This window comes from Acinonyx jubatus, chromosome A1 (genome assembly GCF_027475565.1).
Source record: "Acinonyx jubatus isolate Ajub_Pintada_27869175 chromosome A1, VMU_Ajub_asm_v1.0, whole genome shotgun sequence".
Lineage (NCBI taxonomy): Eukaryota > Metazoa > Chordata > Mammalia > Carnivora > Felidae > Acinonyx > Acinonyx jubatus.
This window is the reverse complement of record NC_069380.1, coordinates 46,840,093-46,865,196: the sequence shown is the minus strand read 5'-3', so window position 1 is coordinate 46,865,196 and position 25,104 is coordinate 46,840,093. Positions and strand designations below refer to the sequence as shown.

The 25,104-nt window shown below is 35.1% G+C and overlaps 1 protein-coding gene across 7 annotated transcripts in view; it reads right to left on the bottom strand.

Annotated features, from left to right (window-relative positions):
* PIBF1 (progesterone immunomodulatory binding factor 1) overlaps positions 1-25,104 on the bottom strand; it is a 204,126-nt gene that overhangs the window by 69,047 nt on the left and 109,975 nt on the right. For all 7 annotated transcript variants that reach the window (XR_008295913.1, XR_008295914.1, XR_003422189.2 and 4 more), the window contains exons 11-13: positions 22,796-22,961; positions 16,845-16,995; positions 9,574-9,664 (exon numbers count right to left, since the gene is read on the bottom strand). Coding sequence is in view for 4 of the 7 variants with exons in the window: in XM_015083074.3 (XP_014938560.2) it covers positions 9,574-9,664; positions 16,845-16,995; positions 22,796-22,961 (408 nt within the window). In the remaining 3 variants the exon portion in view is untranslated. The remainder of the gene's footprint in view (positions 1-9,573; positions 9,665-16,844; positions 16,996-22,795; positions 22,962-25,104) is intronic.

Sequence of the window (25,104 nt, the reverse complement as noted above, 5' to 3'; positions counted from 1 at the left end):
CCCACTAGTGCTCTCTCTCTCAAAATTAAATAAATATTAAAAAACATTAAAAAATATAAATAAAAAAATAAAAATATGAAGGCCTTTTGTAATGTCAACTGAACCAACCTTATTTTCCATTAATGTCTACTCCACTTACTGTCCCATAAACATGTTTTATATATTCCTTGCACTATACGTCTGTTGGTTCCCCGTCTGGAGACGGCAGACTATTTCACTGCTTGACAGATCCAACTTTTTCTTAAAGGCTCCTTGCAAGTTCTACTTCCTCCATTTCTGATCATGCTAGTCTTCACTGATCTCTATTCCTCTGACTGACATAGTCTAGCGTACAATACAGCTCTAAATTATACATTTTTGGATGTTTCTTAATATTCTTTGACATGTGTTAATCTTTTCTTTCCCAAAAGATGCTACTTACATGAAGACAAGGTCTTATCCCCTGTGGTGTGTACTAATGAAAGCAGCACTGAATAAATCCTTCTTAATCAATTTTGCTGTAAATGCATTTTGTTTACATGAACACACTGCTAGAAACCATATTCTTAGGTTGCAGAGCTTCAATATTAAAGTATGACTAGTGCTCAGCAACTGAGCATTAAACTAGTAATAAAAACATACATAAAGTTGATAAGGGAAGGCAAATATTACAGATGCTAGTTCATTTCTTTTATACTTCAACCTCCTACATCTTTAAATGTGGCATATTGTAGTGAATGATTTAGTGTCACAGGTAGATTCTTTTTTTAAAAATATAATTTATTGTCAAATTGGCTTATAATTTTTTTTAACGTTTATTTATTATTGGGAGACAGAGAGGGACAGAGCGTGAGCAGGGGAGGGGCAGAGAGAATGGAAGACACAGAATCTGAAGCAGGTTCCAGGCTCTGAGCTTTCAGCACAGAGCCCGATGTGGGGCTTGAACTTACAAACCGTGAGATCATGATCTGAGTCAGACTCTTAACCGACTGAGCCACCCAAGTACCTCTCAAATTGGCTTATATACAACACCCAGTACTCATCCCAACAAGTGCCCTCCTCAATGTCCATTGCCCGTTTTCCCCTCTCCACACCTGCGCACCGCCCCTCCCCCCCCCCCCCCACCGCCAGCCATCCACCCTCAGTTTGTTCTCTGTATTTAAGAGTCTCTTGTGGTTTGCCTCCCTCCCCCTCTGTTTGTACTATTTTTTTCCTCCTTCCCTTCCCCAATGGTCTTCTGTTAAGTTTCTCAAGTTCCACATATGAGTGAAAACATATGATATCTATCCTCTGACTGACTTACTTCACTCAGAATACCTTCCAGTTCCATCTACGTTGCTGTAAATGGCATGATTTCATTCTTTCTCATTGTCAAGTACTATTCTATTGTATATATAAACCAAATCTTCTTTACCCATTCATCAGTTGGTGGACATTTAGGCTCTTTCCAAAATTTGGCTATTGTTGAAAGCGCTGCTATAATCATTGGGGTACAGGTACCCCGATGCATTAGCACTCCTGTATCCTTTGGGTAAATTCCTAGTAGTGGTATTGCTGGGTCGTAGGGTCTCCACATTGTTTTCCAGAGCGGCTGCACCAGTTTGCATTCCCACCAACAGTGCAAGAGGGTTCCCGTTTCTCCACATCCTTGCCAGCATCTGTAGTTTCCTGATTTGTTCATTTTAGCCACTCTGGCTGGTGTGAGGTGGTATCTCAGTGTGGGTTTGATTTGTATTTCTCTGAGGATGAGTGATGTTGAGCATCTTTTCACGTGTCTGTTGGCCATCTGGCTGTCTTCTTTGGAAAAGTGTCTATTCATGTCTTCTGCCCATTTCTTCACTGGATTGTTTTTCAGGTGTGGAGTTTGGTAAGTTCTTTACAGATTTTGTATACTAGCCTTTTATCTGATATGTCATTTCCAAATATCTTTTCCCATTCTGTTGGTTGCCTTTTAGTTTTGTTGATTGTTTCCTTTGCAGTGCAGAAGCCTTTAATCTTGATGAGGTCCCAATAGTTCATTTTTGGTTTTAATTCCCTTGCCTTTAGAGATGTGTTGAGCAAGAAATTGCTGTAGCTGAGGTTAAAGAGGTTGTTGCCTGCTTTTTCCTCTAGGTTTTTGATGGTTTCCTGTCTCACATTTAGGTCTTTCATCCATTTTGAGTTTATTTTTGTGTATGGTGTAAGAAAGTGGTCTAGTCTCATTCTTCTGCATGTTGCTGTTCAGTTCTCTAAGCACCATTTGCTAAAGAGACTGTCTTTTTTTCCACTGGATGCTCTTTCTTGTTTTGTCAAAGATTAGTTAGCCATTCATTTGTGGGTCCAATTCTGGGTTCTCTATTCTATTCCATTGGTCTATGTGTCCGTTTTTATACCAATACCATAATGTGTTGATGATTACACCTTTCCGTAGAGGCTAAAGTCTGGGATTGTGATGCCTCGCGCTTTGGTCTTCTTAATTATTACTTTGGCTATTTGGGGTCTTTTGTGTTTCCATTAAAATTTTAGGATTGTCTGTTCTAGCTTTGAGAAGAATGCTGGTGCAATTTTATCTTTTTTTTTTTTTAATTTTTTTTAACGTTTATTTATTTTTGGGAAAGAGAGAGACAGAGCATGAACGGGGGAGGGGCAGAGAGAGAGGGAGACACAGAATCGCAAACAGGCTCCAGGCTCTGAGCCATCAGCCCAGAGCCTGACGCGGGGCTCGAACTCACAGACTGCGAGATCGTGACCTGAGCTGAAGTCGGACACTTAACCGACTGCGCCACCCAGGCGCCCCTGCTGGTGCAATTTTAATTGGGATTGCATTGAATGTGTAGACTGCTTTGGGTAGTATTGACATTTTAACAATATTTATTCTTCTAATCCATGAGCATGGAGTGTTTTTCCATTTCTTGTGTCTTCTTCAATTTCCTTCATAACCTTTCTATAATTTTCAGCATACAGATCTTTTACATCTTTGGTTAGGTTTACTCCTAGGTATTTTATGGTTCTTTGTGCAACTGTAAATGGGATCAGTTTCTTTAATTCTCTTTCTGTTGCTTCATTGTTGGTGTATAAAAATGGAACTGACTTCTGTACATTGATTTTGTACCCTGAGATTTTGCAGAATTCTTGTATCCGTTCTAGCAGTCTTCTGGGTTTTCCATGTAGAGTATCATGTAGTCTGCAAAAAATGGAAGATTGACTTCTTCTTTGCCAAATTTGATGCCTTTTATTTCATTTTGTCATCTGATTGCTGATGCTAGGACTTCCATCACTATGTTAAACAGCAGTGGTAAGAGTGAACATCCCTGTCGTGTTCCCAATCTCAGGGGGAAAGCTCTCAGTTTTTCCCCATTGAGGATGATACTAGCTGTGGGCTTTTCATATATGGCTTTTATGATGTTCAAGTATGTTCCTTCTATCCTGACTTTCTTGAGGGTTTTTATTAAGAAAGTATGCTGTATTTTGTCAAATGCTTTTTCTACATCAATTGACAGGATCATATGGTTTTTATTCTTCCTTTTATTAATGTGATGTATCACACTAATTGATTTGCAAATATTAAACCAGCCCTGCAGTCCAGGAATGAATCCCACTTGATCATGGTGAATAATTCTTTTTATATGCTGTTGAATTTGATTTGCTCGTATCTTGTTGAGAATTTTTGCATTCATGTTCGTCAGGGATATTGGTCTATAATTCTCCTTTTTAGTGGGGTCTCTGTCTGGTTTGGGAATCAAGGTAATGCTGGCTTCATAGAATGAGACTGGAAGTTTTCCTTCCGTTCCTATTTTTGGGAACAGCTTGAGAAGGATAGGTATTAACTCTGCTTTCAATGTCTGGTAGAATTCCCCAGGGAAGCCATCTGGTCCAGGACTCTTACTTGTTGGGGAGATTTTTGATAACTGATTCAATTTTTTCACTAGTTTTGGGTGTCACAGGTAGATTCTGTGTAGAAACCCGGGGTGTTAGAAGTGGGAAGAAAGAAATTCACTTTAACTATAATTCAAAGCAAGACAAATGAAGAATTTCTCCTCGTGGCTGAGTTTATATCTCCTTAAGCACAATGCACATAGAATGCAAACAAGTCCTTCCCAAGTTCTTTATGAAAAGTAACTATGGATACAGTCGGGAAAAATGACTCCTGCTAAAGGCTAGTTATTTATTTTGTACAGAATGTACTAAATTCAAGAAAGCTTTGCTTTTACAGGCTATCTGTTGAGACACTAAAGTAGGTACAACTTAACAATACTTCTTTGTAATTAACTGCCATGTGACTGTGAATTCTACCTGTACCAAGATTAAGTTCAACATCAACTAAAAATGAATGCTACAAGACTATAGTTTTGTATTTAAGTATTAAATGAAATGGGGCGCCTGGGTGGCTCAGTCGGTTAAGTGACCGACTTCGGCTCAGGTCATGATCTCGTGGTTTGTGAGTTTGAGCTCTGCGTTGGGGTCTGTGCTGACAGCTCGGAGCCTGGAGCCTGTTTCAGATTCTGTGTCTCCTTCTCTATCTCTGTCTCTCCCCCGCTCACACTCTGTCTCTGTCTCTCTAACAAATAAGTAAACATTTAAAAAAATTAAAAAGAAATAAATATTAAATGAAAATTTCACCTGTTACTGGTAAAATTATTCCCGCCAGGGAATAACCCCACTAAGGTCATCTTTCAGCTCCCTCATCACTTCTTGACTCCAAATAAAACTTATTCTCTTAGATTGTCAATGGAAGTAGCACTTCCGATTATTAAGTAATTTCATAGTAGTAGAGCCCAGCCGATACGGACAAGGTAGATCTTCATCTGTGTATGAGATGTCAAAGCACAATGGAGGACTGATGTTCTGCCTCAATTCCTTCAATCTTGGTATGGTTTTCTTAGTATCACCAAAACTCTAAATAAATATCTGTATTTATTTAGTTACTTGCTAATTAGTTACTTGCCTGAAATAGCATTTGGCTCCTTGATCTTTTTCAATTTTAGGAGGTCAGAGATTTATCTCTATTAGTATGGCATAAAAAAAAAAAAAAAAGGTTCCAAAAAAGGGGCACACATACCAGAATGATTCTAGCTTCAGAACTCTTCACGTTGGCACCTATACTGCCTGCTCTACTGGTAATTATTGAAAACCAAATAATGGTCTCAAGCTGATTATCTATAGTCATATGACACTTTCTCTAGGTTCTTCTATAGGTTTAAACTCTCAAGTTGATCACGAATAGAATGCCAGTAACTTTTTAAAGGACTATTCCAAAAACAAACCCAAATAAGAACAACTTTCCCCAAGGACAAAAAGGACAACTCACATACATGAGAAGAAATAGAGAAAAATTTTCATTTTACACAAAAGTCTGCTAGAGGAAAAAAAAGTTTTCTCAGCTTTAATATTTTCCTTTATTATAAAGTTCAGTGTACTGTGAAAATTTCAACTTAACACTCTTTATAAAACTAGACAGAAACTAAAACAAAAGGTCTGGAGTATGCAGTAACTCTTGCAGTTTGAAAGGTTTAAAAACCTTCAGAAAAGGCTCTTCATTCAGATCTGCCAAAGCAAACAGAGAAGCGCACACTAAGACCACGCTAGTGCCTGGCAGTTCCCCAATTAAGATGCAGGTTAAAGAGCATAACCAAAACATGTAACCAGAAAATCTTGTTTGCTATTTTCAAAACAATCATGACCGAAACAAAAACATTACTTCAGATTTTCAAGTTTAGTCAAGTCGAGAAGAGCTCATTTCATGTTAATCTACTTAATTGTATAAGCCCTTTTAACTTACTGCAACTTTGTCCCAGAAAGAGTTTAATGTGATATTTAGTTATTGTTCATATCTCCACTGAAACGTCAACCTGTGAGTAAGCTTATTTGATAATTACAATGTGCTTAAAAGACAGTTTTTGGGAGTTATTTTTCAAACTACAAAAGCTAATTTTGCTACTTTTTTATAGGAAACTGGCATTATAGTATATGTTTTAAGATTGATTGACAGATATCAAAAAAATCTCAAAACTGGTTTCATGTCCAGGGGAGTGTTTCGACTAATTATTTTAAAAAGTCTCATTACAATTCTCAAACAAAATGATTTTAATTAAAACCTTAAATTGTACCTAAAGTTTTTGGAACACTAGCTTTTCCTCTAAAATCAACTGTGTAATTTACTCTAAGAAACATTAACTGGTATAACCAGTTAACATTTCCTAAACAACCCACTATGTGCCAGGGACTGTGTGGTGAAATTTGCATCCATTTTCTCACTTTAATTTCATAATATACCTTGAGTAGCAACAGGTAACCAATGAAAATTTTCAGTGACTATTGAATTGATTAACAACAACATGAAACTCAAAGCAGAAGGCCTAACAATTAAAGGTTTGGATAACTATTAAAAATTATCTTTTTGAAGACTATTCAGTGATACAAGAAACGTTCAAGATGGAGTTGTAAGAAAAAATATTAAACTTCCCATGTTTAATACCCTAAATATGCAAGAAGACATATGTATATCTATTATACATTTTTGAATGGTTACCTTTGGATGGTAGGATTACTAACAATTTTCTAAAATAAACATAATATTTTTATAACCAGAAATCTGTTCCAATTAAGTGTTAACCTAAAGTACCTAAAGCTGGCTGTTGAATGTATGAGATTTCACATTGAACTTAGTATGAATGGTATAGTGTATAGTAGTTCCTTTGAAATTTTCGTGTATCTTGCTGTAGACTAATGTATAATGAAAACTTTATTATGCAAACATTTCATTTGCCATTCTGATTGAGTTGTTTTATAATGCACCTTCAGTTTCTATTGCTTTAATTTTAAATGTGAAGAATTAAATATAGACTCTCTCAAAGGTTACATTGCTTTCATCTTAAATCAGTTAAACAGAGAATGAAGCCATTGACTTCTTTACAAATAGCTACTGAAAGTGAAATACAGACTTTGCAAACTTTGGATATGTGTCAGACCCTAAAAGAGGGATCCTCTTTGCCACTGCTCAATTTTACGCATATAGTAGGTACTCAATAAAAGATGTTGAAGGAATACAAAAACGTCCTCTCTGGATATCTAGACTTACTTTCCCTTCACTCAGTTTAGATGACCTGAGAAGCACTTCCTCAAAATAACCCTCTGGTTCACCATGAGACGAATGCCTGGCACCAGCTGGTAGGAGATATTAATAGTATGCCCATTAGGCACTTGTTCAAGGCACACAGATAGCTCAGTGATAAAATCTTCAGAAATATTTGGATAGTTAAAATTATTCAGAATATGAATCAGTTGTGGTTCTTTGAATCTCCACTCTAATTATTAAGGAATCAACATCTGTTTTTGGAAATTCTTTAAAAAAAAGTAAGGTAACAGCAATAATTGCTTTCAATTTTAGAGGAACTCAGCATTTAGGGCTAAAGAAAAAAGCTTACAACAGCAAAATTCTTTCTTCCTTGTGACAAAGATTCTTTTGAAGGATTCATATGCTAAAAAAGAAGAGAATAGACTTTTTCCTTCAAATTTCAATTTTTAGTATTTACCAAGCATTTACCACTGACCAAGAAGTCTCTTCCCCACAAAAGTGTATTTCTATTCCCCCCTAGACAATATAATACTCAAAAACAGTTATATGGGGAAAATTACAAAATAGCCTAGGTCATCCTTAATGACTCATAAGGGACTGAGCAGAGAAGGGGAATGGGATGGGACTACAGCTCATTTTTCAAATAACACATAATTTAGAAATACTTACACCTTCACCAGACAGAATTAACCATTCCAACTATAAAATAATACTTGACAGTCATCTATCCTTGGTCTAAAATTCTTCCAGATATTTAGTTTAACCAGTAAGAGACATACATTCAAAGCACCCATTTGTTTTGTTATAAAATGGCCTATATCTTACATCATAGCGTTAAAGACATTTTATTCTCTTAGCCATCACTTCAAAGTTTCTACAAAACTATTAGAGTTCAGATGAATTGTTTTTCTTACATAGTGTGTAAGGTCTCTAAACACTTAAATCAACTCAAATAAAAATAAAAGATAAACAAGCAGTTGGGGTACCTGGGTGGCTCAGTTGGTTAAGTGTCTGACTTTGGCTCAGGTCATGATCTCATGGTATGTGGGTTTGAGCCCTGTATTGGGCTTTTTGCTGTCAGCCCACTTCTGATCCTCTGTCCCTCTCTCTCTCTCTCTCTCTCTCTCTCTCTCTCTGCCCTTCCCCTGTGTGTATGCACTCTCTTTCTCTTTCAAAAATAAATAAAAACATTGAAAAAAAAAGATAAACAAGCAGATTTGAATCCTCAAATACTCAGATGAACAGACAATTCTACTAGGTATCTTATACCATGCTAGGTAGAGACAGAGAATAAACAAAAGTAAGATATCATTGCTGACCTTCAGGAACCTTCCATTTGGCTGGGGAAATGATGTGGGAAACAAGAGCTAATGAGATAAGATAAATGCTCTATTATGTGGTATGGAGCAAATAGATGTTTATAGGCATAGAGATAGACTACCCTGATTTTAGGTAGAGAGGCAAGGAAGGTTGGAGAGGTGGGGGCACGTGGAAGGGCCTGGAAGTCTGGCAGTAATATTTAGATGTGATACGGTAGCATATGGGACAGTCAGATGTTTTTGCATAGGAGGATGAGTTAAAGTGAGAGAAAGAAGTTAGATTAAAAAAAAATTTAGCTAGGTCAACTGGAAAACTGATTAATATAGGTACAATTTTTCTCTTAGTGTACTTAAAAATTTTTTTTAACATTTATTTATTTTTGAGAGACAGAGATAGAGCGTGAGCAGGGGAGGGGCAGAGAGAGAGGGAGACACAGATCTGAAGCAGGCTCCAGGCTCTTAGCTGTCAGCACAGAGCCTGATGCGGGGCTCGAATTCACGGACCGTGAGATCATGACCTGAGCCAAAGTCGGACACTTAACCCACTGAGCCACCCAGGTGCCCCATAGTATGCTTTAAACAGAATCTCACAAAATCACTAGTGGATCTCCCCCAAATTTTCTTGGTCTTCACAAAGTCTTTTATACTTTCTTTCTTTTTTAATTTACATCCAAGTTAGCATATAGTGCTATGATGATTTCAGGAGTAGATTCCGGTGATTCATCCCCTATATAACACCCAGTGCTCATCCCAACAAGTGTCCTACCTAATGCCCCTACTTTTAATCATAATATAATGTGCTATCTCATCTCTCTCTCTGCGTCCCTCTTTCTCTTTCTCAAGTATATGTCAAGGAATGTACACAGGTGAATAAAAAACAAGAGAAAAAGGAAGCCTATTTAATTTTAATCTGAAAACTGTTGGTACAAACGCATTTGTAGCACACTTGAAATTAATGTGAAAATAAAATCACAATGGTGTCATTATCACTGAATCTAATTCTAGGAAAATACTAATGTACACTTCTAGTTTATTGATCATTAAACTCACTTAAAAATACATGAAATGCAGGATTATAACTTACTGTGCTTTATTTTGTGAGCAATTTAATATTTATGCATACTAAGAATAAAGTAACTTTACTTTGCACATTATCAAAAAGCATAATGTAATTACATTTAGCTTGAGTAGATAAATAAAACAAATATATATTGATTTTACCTTTGCTTTAGTCGTCTTTTGGCTGTTGTGGGAACATTAGCACCATAGCCATAGGAAAAAAGAACCCTTTCAGCTTCATCTTCATTTTCAACTGAAAAATATTAAAATGTATGATGTAAAATAAGTGGGTTTTTTTCTTAAAAAGCACAGCAAAAGTGAAAATAAAAGAGGTCATACCAATGAATCAGGGAGCATTAGAACATTCAAAAGGGCTAATGCACAATCTCAAACAGTCCATTTGTAAGTAGAAGCATATTTCTTAAAGTATATGGTTGCTTAAATTTGTTCCATTTATTTTTAAAAGGTGTAATGGCTTGCATCATAGGACATGTTAAATTTTCTTGTTATAAAGCATAATAATTTAAGGGGCGCCTGAGTGGCTTAGTCGGTTAAGCCTCTAACTCTTGGTTTTGGCTCAGGTCATGATCTCATGGTTTGTAAGTTTGAGCCCTGCATAGGCCTCTGTGTTAATGGTGCAGAGCCTGCTTGGGATTCTCTCCCCTCTCTCTCTGTCCCTACCCTGCTTGCTCTCTTGCTTAAAACTAAATAAATAAACTTAAAAAAAAATTTTTTTTTTAAATAAAGCATAATAATACAGATGCTGTGATATTCTGAATGATTCTAGGATTTTTGCATGGAAAGTATGTTTTGTAATTATAAATAAGTAACAATAACATCAGTTTCATTATTTCTCTTCTTGATAAAAGACATGACTATTTTTTAAAATATTTATTTATATTTGAGAGAGAGAGAGAGACAGACAGAGCATAAGTGGGGGACAGGTAGAGAGAGACAGGGAGACACAGAATGTGAAGCAGGCTCCAGGCCCTGAGCTGTCAGCACAGAGCCCGACACAGGGCTCAAACCCATGAACCATGCGAGATCATGACATGAGTTGAAGTCAGATGCTTAACCGAGTCACCCAAGAGCCCTAAGAAATGACTACTTTTAATTAGGAAAGATGTTCACTATTTTATCAAAACAAGTTAATTTTAACTTGTAATAATGAAATTGTGTATTTAAGTAGGCTACTCTGTGAAGAAAATGTGCAGTCCTGAGAATGTATTGACAGCCTTTTTTTTTTTATTACAAAAAAATACAGCAAAACCATTTACTTTTAAATTCTGCCATTGTCACATCACTCTTTTTCAGAAGGAATTTTAACTGACAGGTTAACATTATGGTTAAAAAGTTTAAATGCAATGGCAATTTTACTGTAAATTGGGATTAAAAAATACTTAAAGTTCATAAAAACTAAAGGTTTACTAGCTCATATAAAAGCAGTCAATGACATTTAACAATTTTTATAACATTTTTTAACAATCATATTTTAACATTAAAAAGAGAAACCTCTCAGAAATGTTTCAGACTTAAAACAAAGCCACATATTTTACAAGCTATTTGGAGGCCCATTACTGTAATATGCATATATTTGTTGACTGATCCTTTTACAGTATAGTAAGATTTTTAATAAGATTTTTCTTGTTGTCCTTCAATTTTATCCCTAGTTTTCATGGTAAACCAGGGTCAGTTTTCAGAAATAGAGTTATTAGTTGTCAGGTAAATGTAGAAGCAAGAGATGATATAGGTCATTGCCAATAGTGTTACCAGCTATCATAGGTCCAAGATGAGTTCTCCAATTCAGCTCTATCAGAATGGCAAAATAGCTCTATTAGTGCTGTTATTTAGACACCTACCTGACTCTTGTCTCAAAATTCAGAAGGAAGAGGGTAAATTCAGTTAATATCTCAAAAACCCATCAGTTAGAAATTGATGGACATCTGAAATTTGAGTTTAATACCTAATGGATTAATAACTCATAGGATAACTATTCTATTGGTGATTTAATTATAGAAACAATGGTAGATGGTACTAAGGAGATATGAATGTGTCTTAGAAGTACAGAGCACCGAACATCTATATCTGAGTGCCACCATTTTTCTCAAGCCAGAAGCATCAGGAGGCTGTGGGGAGACAAACGTTCATAGAGAAGGAACAGGAGGGCCTGTGCATGTGTAAAGGCACAGAGCTGTGACATTTTAGTAATTATGAGGTAAGTGGTTGGAGTTCACTTAGAGAACAACGGTAGTAGAAAGACAGGCTTAGTTCCAATTGTGAATGGAATGAAATTTTATTTGCTAGGCTAAGGAGTTTGGATTTTTATTCCACAGTCAACAAGAAACTAACAGAGATTAATTCAGAAAGGTAACATGACCAAAAGATCTTTGTTGTTGATGCTGATATTGCAGAAAAAAATTCTAACAATGGGGAAAAGGATGGCCTATTGTAGCACAGAGAACTCCTCACAAGTTATAGTAATAATCCAGTTGAAGAACAGTCCAGAAAAGCAAGAGAGGATGAATAAAAAAAGTTAGATGCTAGACAACTGAATAGGTGTGGAGGTGAGAGGAGGCACTAGAGAGAATGAGGGAGACATGGAGGTTGACAAAAGCTGGATGGTAATTAGACTTTAACCTTACTAACAGATCAAGAATACAAGAAAATTAGTAAGTTTTACAGAGAGAAGAAAAAATAAATGTGAGAAATGTTAAATTTTTAAAAAAATTTTTATTTAATGTTTATTTATTTTTGTGACAGAGAGAGACAGAGTATGAACGGGGGAGGGTCAGAGAGAGAGGGAGACACAGAATTCCAAACAGGCTCCAGGCTCTGAGCTGTCAGCACAGAGCCCGATGCAGGGCTCAAACTCACGGACCGTGAAATCATGACCTGAGCCGAAGTCGGACGCTCAACTGACTGAGCCACCCAGGTGCCCCGAGAAATGTTAAATTTTTAATGACTCTAGGAACTCTTTACAGATTAGCCTACAGACAATAAATGAAATTGTGGAAAGGGCTAGGATTATCCAGAGAGTAGGTAAGTTAAGTAAAAATTGAAGAGGATAATGGGAAAACCCTTGTGAAGTATTCGGTAGAGTTAGCTAGAAGAAGAGACAATAAAAGCAATGGAGAAGAAACAATCAAAGACAGGTGATTCAAGAAGCAAGAGAAGAGTCTTGAGAAATGTGACAAATGCCTAGCAGAGGTTACAAGTAAGATGAAATGGACAGCAGGTTCTAGAATCTGACAACTAGAAATCTGGTTTTCTTTTTATATTTGAATTTATTTAGTTTCTAGTCAATACTATTTGTAACAAATGGATGAGGTCTTTGAAAACTAAACTCCTCAAAAATCCAAATAATATACTTAATTATAAAAGGCAATTCAAGTGTGAATAGGTTATGTCATTTGACATGATGACATCTTAACAAATGAAGTCTAACCCTCTTCATATCAGGTGAAATTTTCTGTATTAGATGGTGACCCTTTGAAAATCATACCCACTGTAGTACTAAAAAAGAATGTTTTGTACTATATCTTTGAAGTTTTCATTAACAAGTATTCTTTAAATAAGGATAGGAACATTTTAATTTCTGGGGCATCAGGGTGGCACAGACAGTTAAGTGTCTGACTCCTGATTTTGACTCAGGTCATGAACTCCCAGTTTGTGAGTTCAAGTCTTGGGAAACGCTCTGCACTGTTAGCATGGATTCTCTTCGCTCCTCTTCCCGTGACAGAGCACATACGCTCTCTAAGTAAATAAATAAACTTAAAGAAGAAACAAGGAATATTCTAATTCTAATTTCCATTGTGAACATATAGACATGAACTTACTTTCTTGATCTTCCAAGTATAAGTAAATATATTTTATTCTAAGATGATTTGAAGATGGTTTATACGATAGCATAGCAAAAATTTATTTTTGTATTAAAAAAATTTTTTTAATGTTTATTTATTATTGAGAGGGTAGGGGGTAGGGTTAGAGAGAGGGAGACAAAGAATTCAAAGCAGGCTCAGGCTCTGAGCTGTCAGCACAGAACCCAATGCAGGGCTTGAACTCACAAACCGTGAGATCATGACCTGAGTCAAAGTGAGATGCTTAACTGAGTCACCCAGGTGCCTGTATTTTTGTATTTTTTCTAAAGATTTTACTAAGAAAATATTTGCACATGTGGAAGAGATGAAAGATGTCTATAGCATTCACCCATATACTCAACATCTGGATTCTAAATTAAATGTTGCATTGTATGTAGTTTATCACATATCTGTCCATCACTGTATACATCCATGAATCTATCTTACTTTTTTGATGTTTTTTAAAAAACATTTTTAATGTTTATTTATTTTTCTGAGAGAGAGAGTGGGTGGCGGGGGGAGAGAGGGGGACAGAGGATCCGAAGAGGGCTTTGTGCTGACAGCAGTGAGCCTGACATGGGGCTCAAACTCATGAACCTGAGGTGAAGTCAGCCGCTTAACTGAGCCACCCAGGTGCCCCTGATATATTTCCAAATAAGCTGCAGATATCTGGCCCTCATCTCAACAATTCAACACGTATATTATCAACTACAGTTCAATATTTATAGTTTTTTTTTTAAAATTAAATTACATATGGTAAAAAAAATTAAATTTACATACGGTAAAAAAATTAAATTTACATATGGTAAGAGGTACAAATCTTAATCCTACCATTCAATGAGTTCTGAGAAATATACACACATGTGTAACACAAGCCCTATTAAGATACAGAACATTCCAACAACCTGGAAAGTTCCCTAATATCTTTCTTCCCAGTTAATTTTTGGTGACAACCATCCTTAGAGGCAAACATTGTTCTACTTTTTTTCCCCACTATAGTTTTCCCTCTTCTAGAATTTTATATAAATTTAGTCATAAAAGGTTTCTTAGACTAAACATAAAGTTTTTTAGAATCATCCATGTTGTTGAGGAATCAGTAGTTTGTTTTTATTGCGGAGTAGTATTCTACAGTATAAAATGTGTGATGGTTTGTTTAGCCATTTTCCTGTGATAGTTGCTAGGCCTGTTGCCAGTTTTTTTTTTTTTTTTTTAATTTTTTTTTAAGGTTTATTTATTTTTGAGACAGAGAGAGACAGAGTATGAACGGGGGAGGGTCAGAGACAGAGGGAGACACAGAATCTGAAACAGGCTCCAGGCTCTGAGCCATCAGCACAGATGCCTGACGTGGGGCTTGAACTCATGAACCGCGAGATCATGACCTGAGCTGAAGTCGGATGCTTAACCGACTGGGCCACCCAGGCGCCCCATGTTGCCAGTTTTTAATGATTATGAATATAGCTCCTGTGAATATCCTAGTATAAGTCCTTTTGTGTGCATACGCTGTCTTTTCTCTAGGGCAAAATACATCAACATAGAATTGCTGGATTACTGGATAGGTTGTTTGGTTTTATAACAAATTGCAGTTGTTCTATAGTCTCACTAACATTGCTATAGCCAGTCTTCTAATTTCAGTCATCCCAGTAAGTGTGTACTGTTATTATTAAAAGTGGGCCTTTTAAAAGGCCCCTGAATTTCCATATAAATGGAATATAAAAAATATTTTAAATGGCATTACAATGTTTAATGTAAGTTATAAAAATAGAAATCCTGCCTTGTACTATCCCTTAACAGGAAGGCATTTAATATTTCATCATTAGGTATGATATTAGGTGTAGATTTTTTTGTAGATATCCTTTATCAGACTGAGGAAGTTCTGTTCTACTCCTGATTTGTTTAGACAGAGGGACATACGCAAAGTTATGAAGATACAAGTATATGGAAACTTCAAATTATATGCAATGACAGGAAATGGAAAGGCATAAACTATAAAGGAGAGTGTATAAATAAAGCCATGCTAAGGAATATGACTTTATGCTGTCTAAAGATGATGACACAGAGGTATTAAAGCAGGGGTATGCTACAATCAAATCTATTTTCTAAAGATTACTCTGACTCCAGCAAAGAAACTGAGGACAAATTTGAAAACTGTTGCAGTTATCAGATACTGACCCTAAAAGTGGAAAAAAGATAATGATAGGAATGAAATGTTTTCCTTTTTTATTTTTAAATTAAAAAAAAAAATGTTTACTTATTTTTGAGAAAGAGAGACAGAGTGTGAATGGCAGAGGGGCATAGGGAGAGGGAGACCCAGATTCTGAAGCAGGCTCCGGGCTCTGAGCTGTCAGCACAGAGCTCGACGCAGGGCTCAAACCCATGAAATGTGAGACCATGAATTGAGTCGAAGTTGGATGCCCAACCAACTGAGCCACCCAGGCGCCCTGAAGTTAAGTTTTCCTTAAATTGGCCTACAAATATAACAAACATAGCCTTTACAAGAAAATGTGCCCGAAACAGATTCAAATTCAACCTCAGCTTCAATTGAAGTTTAAGTCCACTTTTATAAGAATGCCCCCGACATTTCTGACTTTTGAACAAAAATAATGTGCTGTAGCAAATATCTCAATCAGTAGTGAAAGGTTAATTTAAAATATTCCCTTACACTGGCTGGCTTAGTCAGTAGAGCATGCAACTCTTGATATCGGGGTCACGACCTCAATCGAGCCCCATGTTGGGCATGGAAGCCTACTTAAAAAAATAAAAATAAAAAATAAAATAAAATAAAATATTTCCTTAAAGTCCAGGATAACAAAGGAAGCTAGCATAAGAAGAGGAAACAAATAGAAATTAAAGGTCAAGGATTACAACACAGTACATTCAATAAATTTCTATTTTTCAAGACTTAAAGTGTCAGTCATCTCCCCTCTTAGGTATCGTACTCCTCACCTTAAAGGTAGAATTAACTTATGACCGCTCCTGTATTTCCACTGCAAAATGACTATTTCTTGCTAACAGCACATATCTTACTACTTTAATTATCTTTAATATGCTTGTTTCTTCCAGGGGTCTAGACTAGCAAGAATTATCACATGAACTCCATGGACCCATATCCTGGCACATGTAAACATTTAATTGTTCAATGAGGGAACTAAATAAATGAAAAGATAAAATCTACTGTAGTTAACCTATTTTAAAAAAATGGTTTTTTAATGTTTATTTATTTTTGAGAGAGAGGGGGAGAGAGAGAGAGAGAACGCCAGAACATGAGACACAGAATCTGAAGCAGGATCCAGGCTCTGAGCTGTCAGCACAGAGCCCAACATGGGGATCAACTCAGGAACTGCAAGATCATGACCTAAGCCGAAGTCAGACACTGACTGAGCCACCCATATAGTCAACCTATTTTTTAAATGCCAACTAATGAAATTGAGATCAACTAATTCTTAAAATATAAAATACATATTTTTCAAAAGTTACCAATTGGATTTTAAAGAAATATATTAGTGTTTTTAGAAACAATACCAGGTTCTTTGTGCTGCCAGAAAAAAAGCTGTGTGTGTGAGGTGGTGGGCGACTTACTTTCTGCAGTTTGCATTATTATTTCATCAAGCTCTTTTTCCAATCTCTCATAAATGTCGAGCCTTGCCTGATAGTCAGAGTTCCGTGCTTGAAGTTCAGTAATGCGTTTTTCAGAAGAGCCTTGGAGACTATAAAATTCTTTAGTTAAAACCTAATAGTGGAAGAAAAAAATTGCAAAGGCAGAATTAAAAAGATTAACAGTTAAGACAAAAATGTTGACACAAAAATGCCTTTTGAATTTTTTTCTCTAATGATTTAAATATGAGGAGAAAGTAGCTCAACTGAGATGACTGAGGAAGCTACATTTATTTCTAAGGTACATAACTCAGTTGTTTGTAACTGAAAATTACGAACCACTTTACTGCATGAACTGAATAAACAACAAATTTAAAACTTAGAAATAGTTACAGGAATAAGAATAGCATTTGCTTGTTAGAACTAAAAAATGCAACAGATGCTATTCTTACCTGGAGGTCATTTATTTGGCAACTGCAGCAAGGGGAGAAAGGCTTGCAGCTTACAAAACTGGGTGTGAAAACGATACACTCACCCTTCAGTTTTCCATCAGAGCTTACTTCATCTATGCTTACCAAGGTTGTAATAAGGTTTCTGGCTTCTTGAACAATCATAAATTCAAAGCAACAAACCAAGATGAGACATATGAAGTGCCACCTGGGGCAGTATCAGAAAATGCCTTTATATAGAAGGGAAGGACTTAAACAATTATTAAAAAAGATTTAAAAAGGCATGGAAATTGGAGTTATTTTGTGTAAGAACAAAAAAATTCTACATTCTTTAATGGTGATTTGTTGAAAGAATCACTATGTTGATAACAAATTCACTTAAAAAGAGACATTTCTAATGACAAAGGAAATGTTTTAATGCTTAAATTCCAATTATTTAGAAAGTTTACTAACTAGCAAAGATTAAATTATGGAGTGGTATTACACTTGCTTTCCAATACAGCATAAGTAATGTAGTATTTCCTTAAAAGCAACAGAAAATTATGGTTAAGAATATGGGTTGTAGCCAGAAAGATTTGGGTTTCAATGCTGGCTTTGACACTTCACTAGTTTCGGATCTTAGGCACTTAATTATTCTTTCTAGGCCTCCCTCAAAACATTGTTGGAAGGATTAGATAAGATAATAAATTCACAGTGCTTAGCAGAATGCCTAGAACACATTAAGTTTGAAAAATATCATTACTGCCATAAGAATTATGAGAATTTTGTATTAAATGGTTCATAGAAATAAAGATCCGCTGGCCTAATTACTCTGAATTATCTATAATTAAACAATTTTTAACACAACCTATTTCCTTTAATGACACAAAGTTCATCTCAACAAATGTACATGATTGTGTGCTTTCTTTGATGTGGAAAAAGGAGAAGATAAAGATTTAGTTACAGTTTTAACAAGCAGAGGTTACAATTTAATTTTCCTTAATCTATTCTATCTTATTTTCCTTCAATTATTTTCATCAAAATTTCCCACTCAAATAACTTAAACATTATCTCCCACCCTCCAAACTTATTCCTTTGGGGGATAAAGAAAGAATAACATGGGAATAATGATGATAATCACAGGATGATTTTTAGTGTCCCTGATTGGATCAACAGAAGAAAATTCATCTTTTAGTATTATTTCTTCTTCATTCTTGTCAGTTGGGAATATGTTTTCTAGAGATTTATTAATTCGTTATAACTAAATTATTAGACAGTGAAATAATCTGGAGCTTTCATAGAATTTATTATACTGAGATGTAATTCATTAAGACTTTGGTGGCTGATGACACTAATTCCACAGTCAAAAGAGAGTATCGGTAATGACGTTGTTAAATGACTATTCTCACAGCACAGCTGATACTATTTGTTTGTATTCCAACTCCTTCAACAAAAACCACAGAAGGCAAAACTGCAGAAATGGATATTGCAGGAGATAATCAAAATGTGGAAGATGGGATATTTCGTAAAGTATTATTTTAAGATTTAAAAAATACTATTAAATTGAGAGATGTAATTTAAAATTCTCTCTCCATAACAGAGGAGAGATCCCCAGAAATACCCAACACCTCTGGACTCCATGGTGGAGAATTCTCTTTTACTATGGATTTGCCTGAGTGGTTTCTATAAATAAACTTATTATTGTTTCTGAAAAGCAAAAAAAAAAAAAAAAAAAAAAAAAGCTTGATTACTGGACCTATGGAAGGCTATTATATTAAAGATTCTTTAGGAAAAACCAATATATGAACATTTGAGTTTGACCACGAATGCACAAAACAGATCAGCTGCTTTTAGAAATCCATTATATACTAAGCTTTCACAGTGGCTATTTCTTTACTTTAAATAATCAAATAATACAGAATTATATAAAATTATATGTAAAATTAATGATAATACAAAACTGTAGGTCAATGACTGCTTTAAAAAGACATAAAAGGGGCACCTGGGTGGCTCAGTCGGTTAAACGTCCAACTTCGGCTCAGGTCATGATCTCACAGTATGTGAGTTCGAGCCCTGCATTGGGCTGTGCTGACAGCTCAGAGCCTGGAGCCAACTCTGGATTCTGTGTCTCCCTCTCTCTCTGCCCCTCCCCTGCTCGTGCTCTGTCTCTCTCTCAAAAATAAATAAACATTAAAAAAATAAATAAATAAAAAGAGATAAAAATATAAAGCCAGTGTTTTGGCAGGCTTTGCCAACTGATAATTAAAGTAAAATAAATAGTCGCCAAGTTATAAATCAATGAGAATACTGGGTAAAAGCCATAGAAAAGTGCATAAATAAAATAATCTTTATCCTTTATAAGATTATTTCTCCCCCAAATTCATTATAAATAAGAATGGTCTTAGAAATACCTTCCGGTACTTCAGAAAAATGGATTCTAACAACAGTGCGGTACTAACATTCATCAAACCATTCATTCACTCATTATTTATTGAACATCCACTATGAGCAAAGCACTGTGTTAGGTATAGGTGACACAATGATAAATGAATAATCTCTATCCTCTCAAGATTCCTAGGTTTAACAGAGGAGGAAATGTAAGAAATACCCTAATGCCTCAGTTTTATCAATAGTTTTTAGAAACATAATATTTTTGGGGGCATCTGGGTGGCTCAGTTGGTTAAGTGTCTGACTCTTGACTTTGGATTAGGTCATGATCTCACGGTTTGTGAGATAGAGCCCTGTGTTGGGCTCTGTACTGACAGTGTGGATCCTGCTTAGGATTCTCGCTCTCTCTCTCTCTCTCTAAATAGATATATAAACTTAAAAAACAAAACAAAACAGTATTTTTTACAGAGGTGTTTCTCCATAACGCTTACACACAAAAAACAACAACTGGTAGTCAGCAGCTGCATTCACCAACCCAGTGGGTAGAGGTCTATGGGAGACTGGCTTTCATATTGCAAGCTGTAACCTTTAAGAGGTCATGAAATCAATTCAGATTGCAACCAGCTAAAAATAATAAAACAGAATGGTTAAAAAAAAACAAAACAATGGTTTAGTAAACATCAGCACTGTGTGTTGTATTGTTCAGTGAAATGCTTGTTTCAGAAGTAGAGAGAGAGAAAACTGCTTCCCTCTCTTCCTATATATACCTCTCATTCCCTTCCACCTGCCCCAAGACACATCCTTAAGCAGTCATCCAATCTGGGGAAAAAAAAAAAGGCATTTTGCTAGGAATTATGAAATTTTAACAATAACTTGCAAAAGATGAATTCCAAATCAGAGCTGATCTAATTCAGTCTAATTGAAAATGTGTGGGAGAATCTGCTGTTGCAGATTATGACTGCAGTAGGTTCCTGAATAATATATTTGAAAAAGTACTAAATGCTGAACACTGGTTTGCTTTAGAAGTAAACAATAAACACTATCTATAATTTGTCTGTTTCTTTACATATATATATATATATATGTATTTAATATCATTTTTATATTTTTTCTAAGGCTTTATTTTCTTTGGGACCCTTTATCTTGTTAATCTTAGTTTTACTTGTCAGAATACTTCCCAGAAATGTAATCTCTGAGACATTATTGTAATGAAAACTTACATCATTAGCTAATTAATAATGTTAATGACATTATTATACCTATTTCATTTAAATTTTTAAATGAGCATTTTCCACAAATCTAAAATATTCAGGAATATTATTACAAGTAACCATATAATACATGAATATAGCAAAATATAGAGTTTAAAATCTACTAACTGTAAATTGTTTATTATTTGAATAAATAACTTCCAATTTTTACTGTAATATTTAGTGCTGCGAGTATGCCATTAATATAACGCTCTTATTTCCTCAGGTAAAATTCCTTTAAAATTACTGGATCAGGGGCGCCTGGGTGGCTCAGTCGGTTAAGCGGCCGACTTCAGCTCAGGTCATGATTTCGCGGTCCATGAGTTTGAGCCCCACGTCGGGCTCTGTGCTGACAGCTCAGAGCCTGGAGCCTGTTTCAGATTCTGTGTCTCCCTCTCTCTGACCCTCCCCCGTTCATGCTCTGTCTCTCTCTCTGTCTCAAAAATAAATAAACGTTAAAAAAATAAATAAACAAAATAAAATTACTGGATCAATTTTTTAAGGACGTTAACACAGGTTACCATACTATCCTCCCCAAGAGAGGTTCCATTTTCTAAGCGCATGAGATTCCCCTTTTAAGGGTACTCTTGCCAGCAGTTTGAAAACAACAAAGAGACCTATGTAAAGGTAGAAAAAAGTTTAAATTTATATTTCTTTCATTATTAGGGAGAATACATGTTTTCATCTATTTCTCAACAATTTTCATGTGTTTTCTTGGAAAGAGTACAATCCTTCTACCTAGTCTCTAGAAGAGGGAGAAGGTATGTTCTCTTGGTAAGAGACCTTTCAAAAGTAAGGACACAAGCCCTTTCTCCTACATAACACAAGTATTATTTTTCAGTCTTCATTTATTTTTCCTAAATGGTTTCTTCCCCTACTTTTAATCAACAGATCAACAGATTAATCCCCAGACATAATCTAAAATTTCATCTGTATTTACTTTTAATAGCTTTATAGTTCTGTATTTACATTTACATAGGATCCATCTGAGTTTTATTCTGATATGCAGTGTGAAATATGGAAGTAATTATTTTCTCGAAATACTCAAATGATTATCACAGCACTGTTTGTTATCCAATCCACCTTTCCCCGTAATTTGCAAAATAAGCTTTACAACGAATATATTCTTAAATTCATGTGATTATGGGTCTTGAGCTTTGTATTTGATACCACTTATGAACTTTTTTTGGTGTGTTTTAATTGTTCTTGCCTCAGAATGCATTTTAAAATGTGATACGTATTTCTTCTCATTATTTCTTTTTATCAATCTCTTCAAAAATTGATTACTTTGTTTTTTTCCTTCTAGTTATATTACATAATTACTTTGTTCAGTTAAAAAAGAGCATGCTAGCAAGTAATATTACTTGATAGAAATAAAAAAATATGTAATATTGAATATTGCCTTCCAGGAACATGGGGTTTCTTCTTATGTATTAGTGAAGTTGAATGCTTTTCTTGATAATAGCCTCTGTACTATTCCTATTAAAATTATTCCAAGTAATTATATATTTTTGGTTGTTACAGTGGATGAGATTTTTTTCTTTGTTTGTGTGTTCTAACAATTCCAGTCCTTTGTGGTACACATATTTCTGAAATATATTTATCTTGTGTGCGCATGTGCGTGCATGCACGTTGCGTGCATGTGCAGGATAGGGCTAAATCCTACAGTAAAATAAAGCTCGACATGATACAGACCTTGTACTAATTGAGCTCACATGCTATGCTCTGCTATTTATTATTTTTTAAAATTAGACTATGTCCAACATGGGGTTCTACCTCACGACCCAGAGATCCAGAGTTGCATGTTACCACTGAGCCAGCCAGGCGCCCCATGTTATGCTAATTTTAAAAGAAAAGTTTGTACATGTACCTCTATTTTTTTTTGATATTTTTCACATTCCAACTGGCACTGTGTGAGATTTCTTGCAGTTTCCTCCTGTATAAGTTGAACACGCTCACTTTCAAAAGATTTTAATTTACTTTGATGGAGATATTCTGTGACTTTGCTTTCTGAACTAAGTTGTAGTTCTCTGTACCTGAAAGAAGCAGAATGATTATAAGACTGTACGGAAACTGCAATGATTTATATAAACATAAACACTACATCTACTTTTTCTATATTCCCATCTTATTATGTAGTTAATAACTTATATATTTATTCAGCAAAGCTCTTATAAATAATTTAGATAGCCATATGTATGGAAATATTATAAGTCTGGAGAACAAAACACACCAATTAAACCACCTCTATGGTTCCTTTATTTTTATCCCTTCCACCCCCAAATAATTATTGCCTAGTATTAATATTTTGTAAGACATTTAAAATAAAAAAGAGTAAGTTTCAATTATATTGCTTAAAATGATTTAATTTCTATATATTTCGAAGGTCTTCTTAAATCTACAGCAAAACTGTTTCCAAGCTTGCTGTTTCTTTCTAAGTCTAAATAATGTCAGATGGAGGATAGCATGAAATATGCACCCTGAGCTGTAAATTCTTAGGACTTTTAGAAAATAAAATTCTAAGTTAGTAAATGTATACATGTATACATATACATATACATATATATATACATATACATATACATATACATATACATATACATATACATATACATATACATATACATATATACAGATATTACAGGAAAACAGAATGTACAAATTACAAATAATGTACAAAATGTATAACAAGTAGTCTATTGTAACACAGATAAGGAACAGTTTCTTCATTTCAGAGGTCTAACTAGTAATAAAACCTTTTCCATATATAAATCACCACATATTATAAATCTGAAAATGCTTCAAGATGATTATGTTCTAGAGAGGAAAACACACACATTATCTTGTCTTAGGGAGCTATTATGAATCCAATACAATGCTAGATAGGTTATTAAAATTCATTTATTCAAATATTTTATTCAGCTAGTCACTATGCTAGACAAATGTATATATAATGGTAGACAAAATGTCCCCCCCTCCCTTAAACAAGTTAGTTTTCTGGGGAAGATAGGCAAATAAACATGAAAATTCAATAGAGTATGGCAAGTGCTTCAATAGGGTAATCCCTAGGTTCAATGGGAACGTGAAGGAGGGAGACATAACTTGGCTTATATAGGTGTGTGCGTGTGTTTGTGACGGGGGGTGTGGGGGGGGTGGGGGCGGAGTGTATAATGTTTAGGATGGGAACCGCCATAGAGTGAAGAAATGAGAGTATATGTACGGCAGGGAAGCAGCAGAGAGTACAGTCTGTTTTATTCAGGGTATCTCATTTAATCCCTACAACAACCCTATTAGGGATTTTTTGCCAGATGAGGAACCTGAGGCTCAGAGATGTCAAAGAATTTCTTTAACAGGCAGAAGCTGCTAGTACATTTCAGGTTGGGTTTGAAGTCCAGCTATATTCGACTCTACGGCAATGATCTTTCCACTACTACATGATATTCTTAACTGACATTTCTGAGACCAGATAAGCTTTTCAAAGGTCATTTTACCAAGTGACAATAACAATATCATTCAAAGTATAATCAGAGAAGACAGGTAGTAGGTATTTGTTCCTGGCTACTTCACTCTTGGCACTCTTTTAGCTTTGATGAAAACACCTGGCATTCAAATTGGTGGAAGGTCAATGTATACTGGTACATATGATTTAATATACAGGAAGGCTTTCAGGTGAATGTCAGCTTGTGGGCATAACTTTTTGGGAAAGCTTTTATATATATATATATATATATATATATATATGGAGAAAATTATAAGAAGTTATATATAGATATGTATAACTATAGGTATATAAAAATATTCTTTGTATGGATAAGCAAACATTGACAACATTTTTTATTGAGACATAATATATACACCATAAAAGTTAACCCTTTTAAGTATACAATTCATTTTTTTTAGTTTTTAGTATATTTACAAAGTTGTGTATCACCACTGTCTAATTACAGAATGTTTTTATTACCCAAATAAGAAATTCATGTCAATTTAGTAATCACTCCCCATTCCTCTCTCTCCCCAAGCCCTGCCTACCACTGCCCTACTTTCTCACTCTACGGATTGGCTTACTCTGGACATTCCATATAAATGGAATCGTATAATATGTGGTTTGCTGATGTTTTCAAGGTTCATCCACGATGTAGCATGAATTGGTATTCTACTCCTTTTTATACCTGAATAATA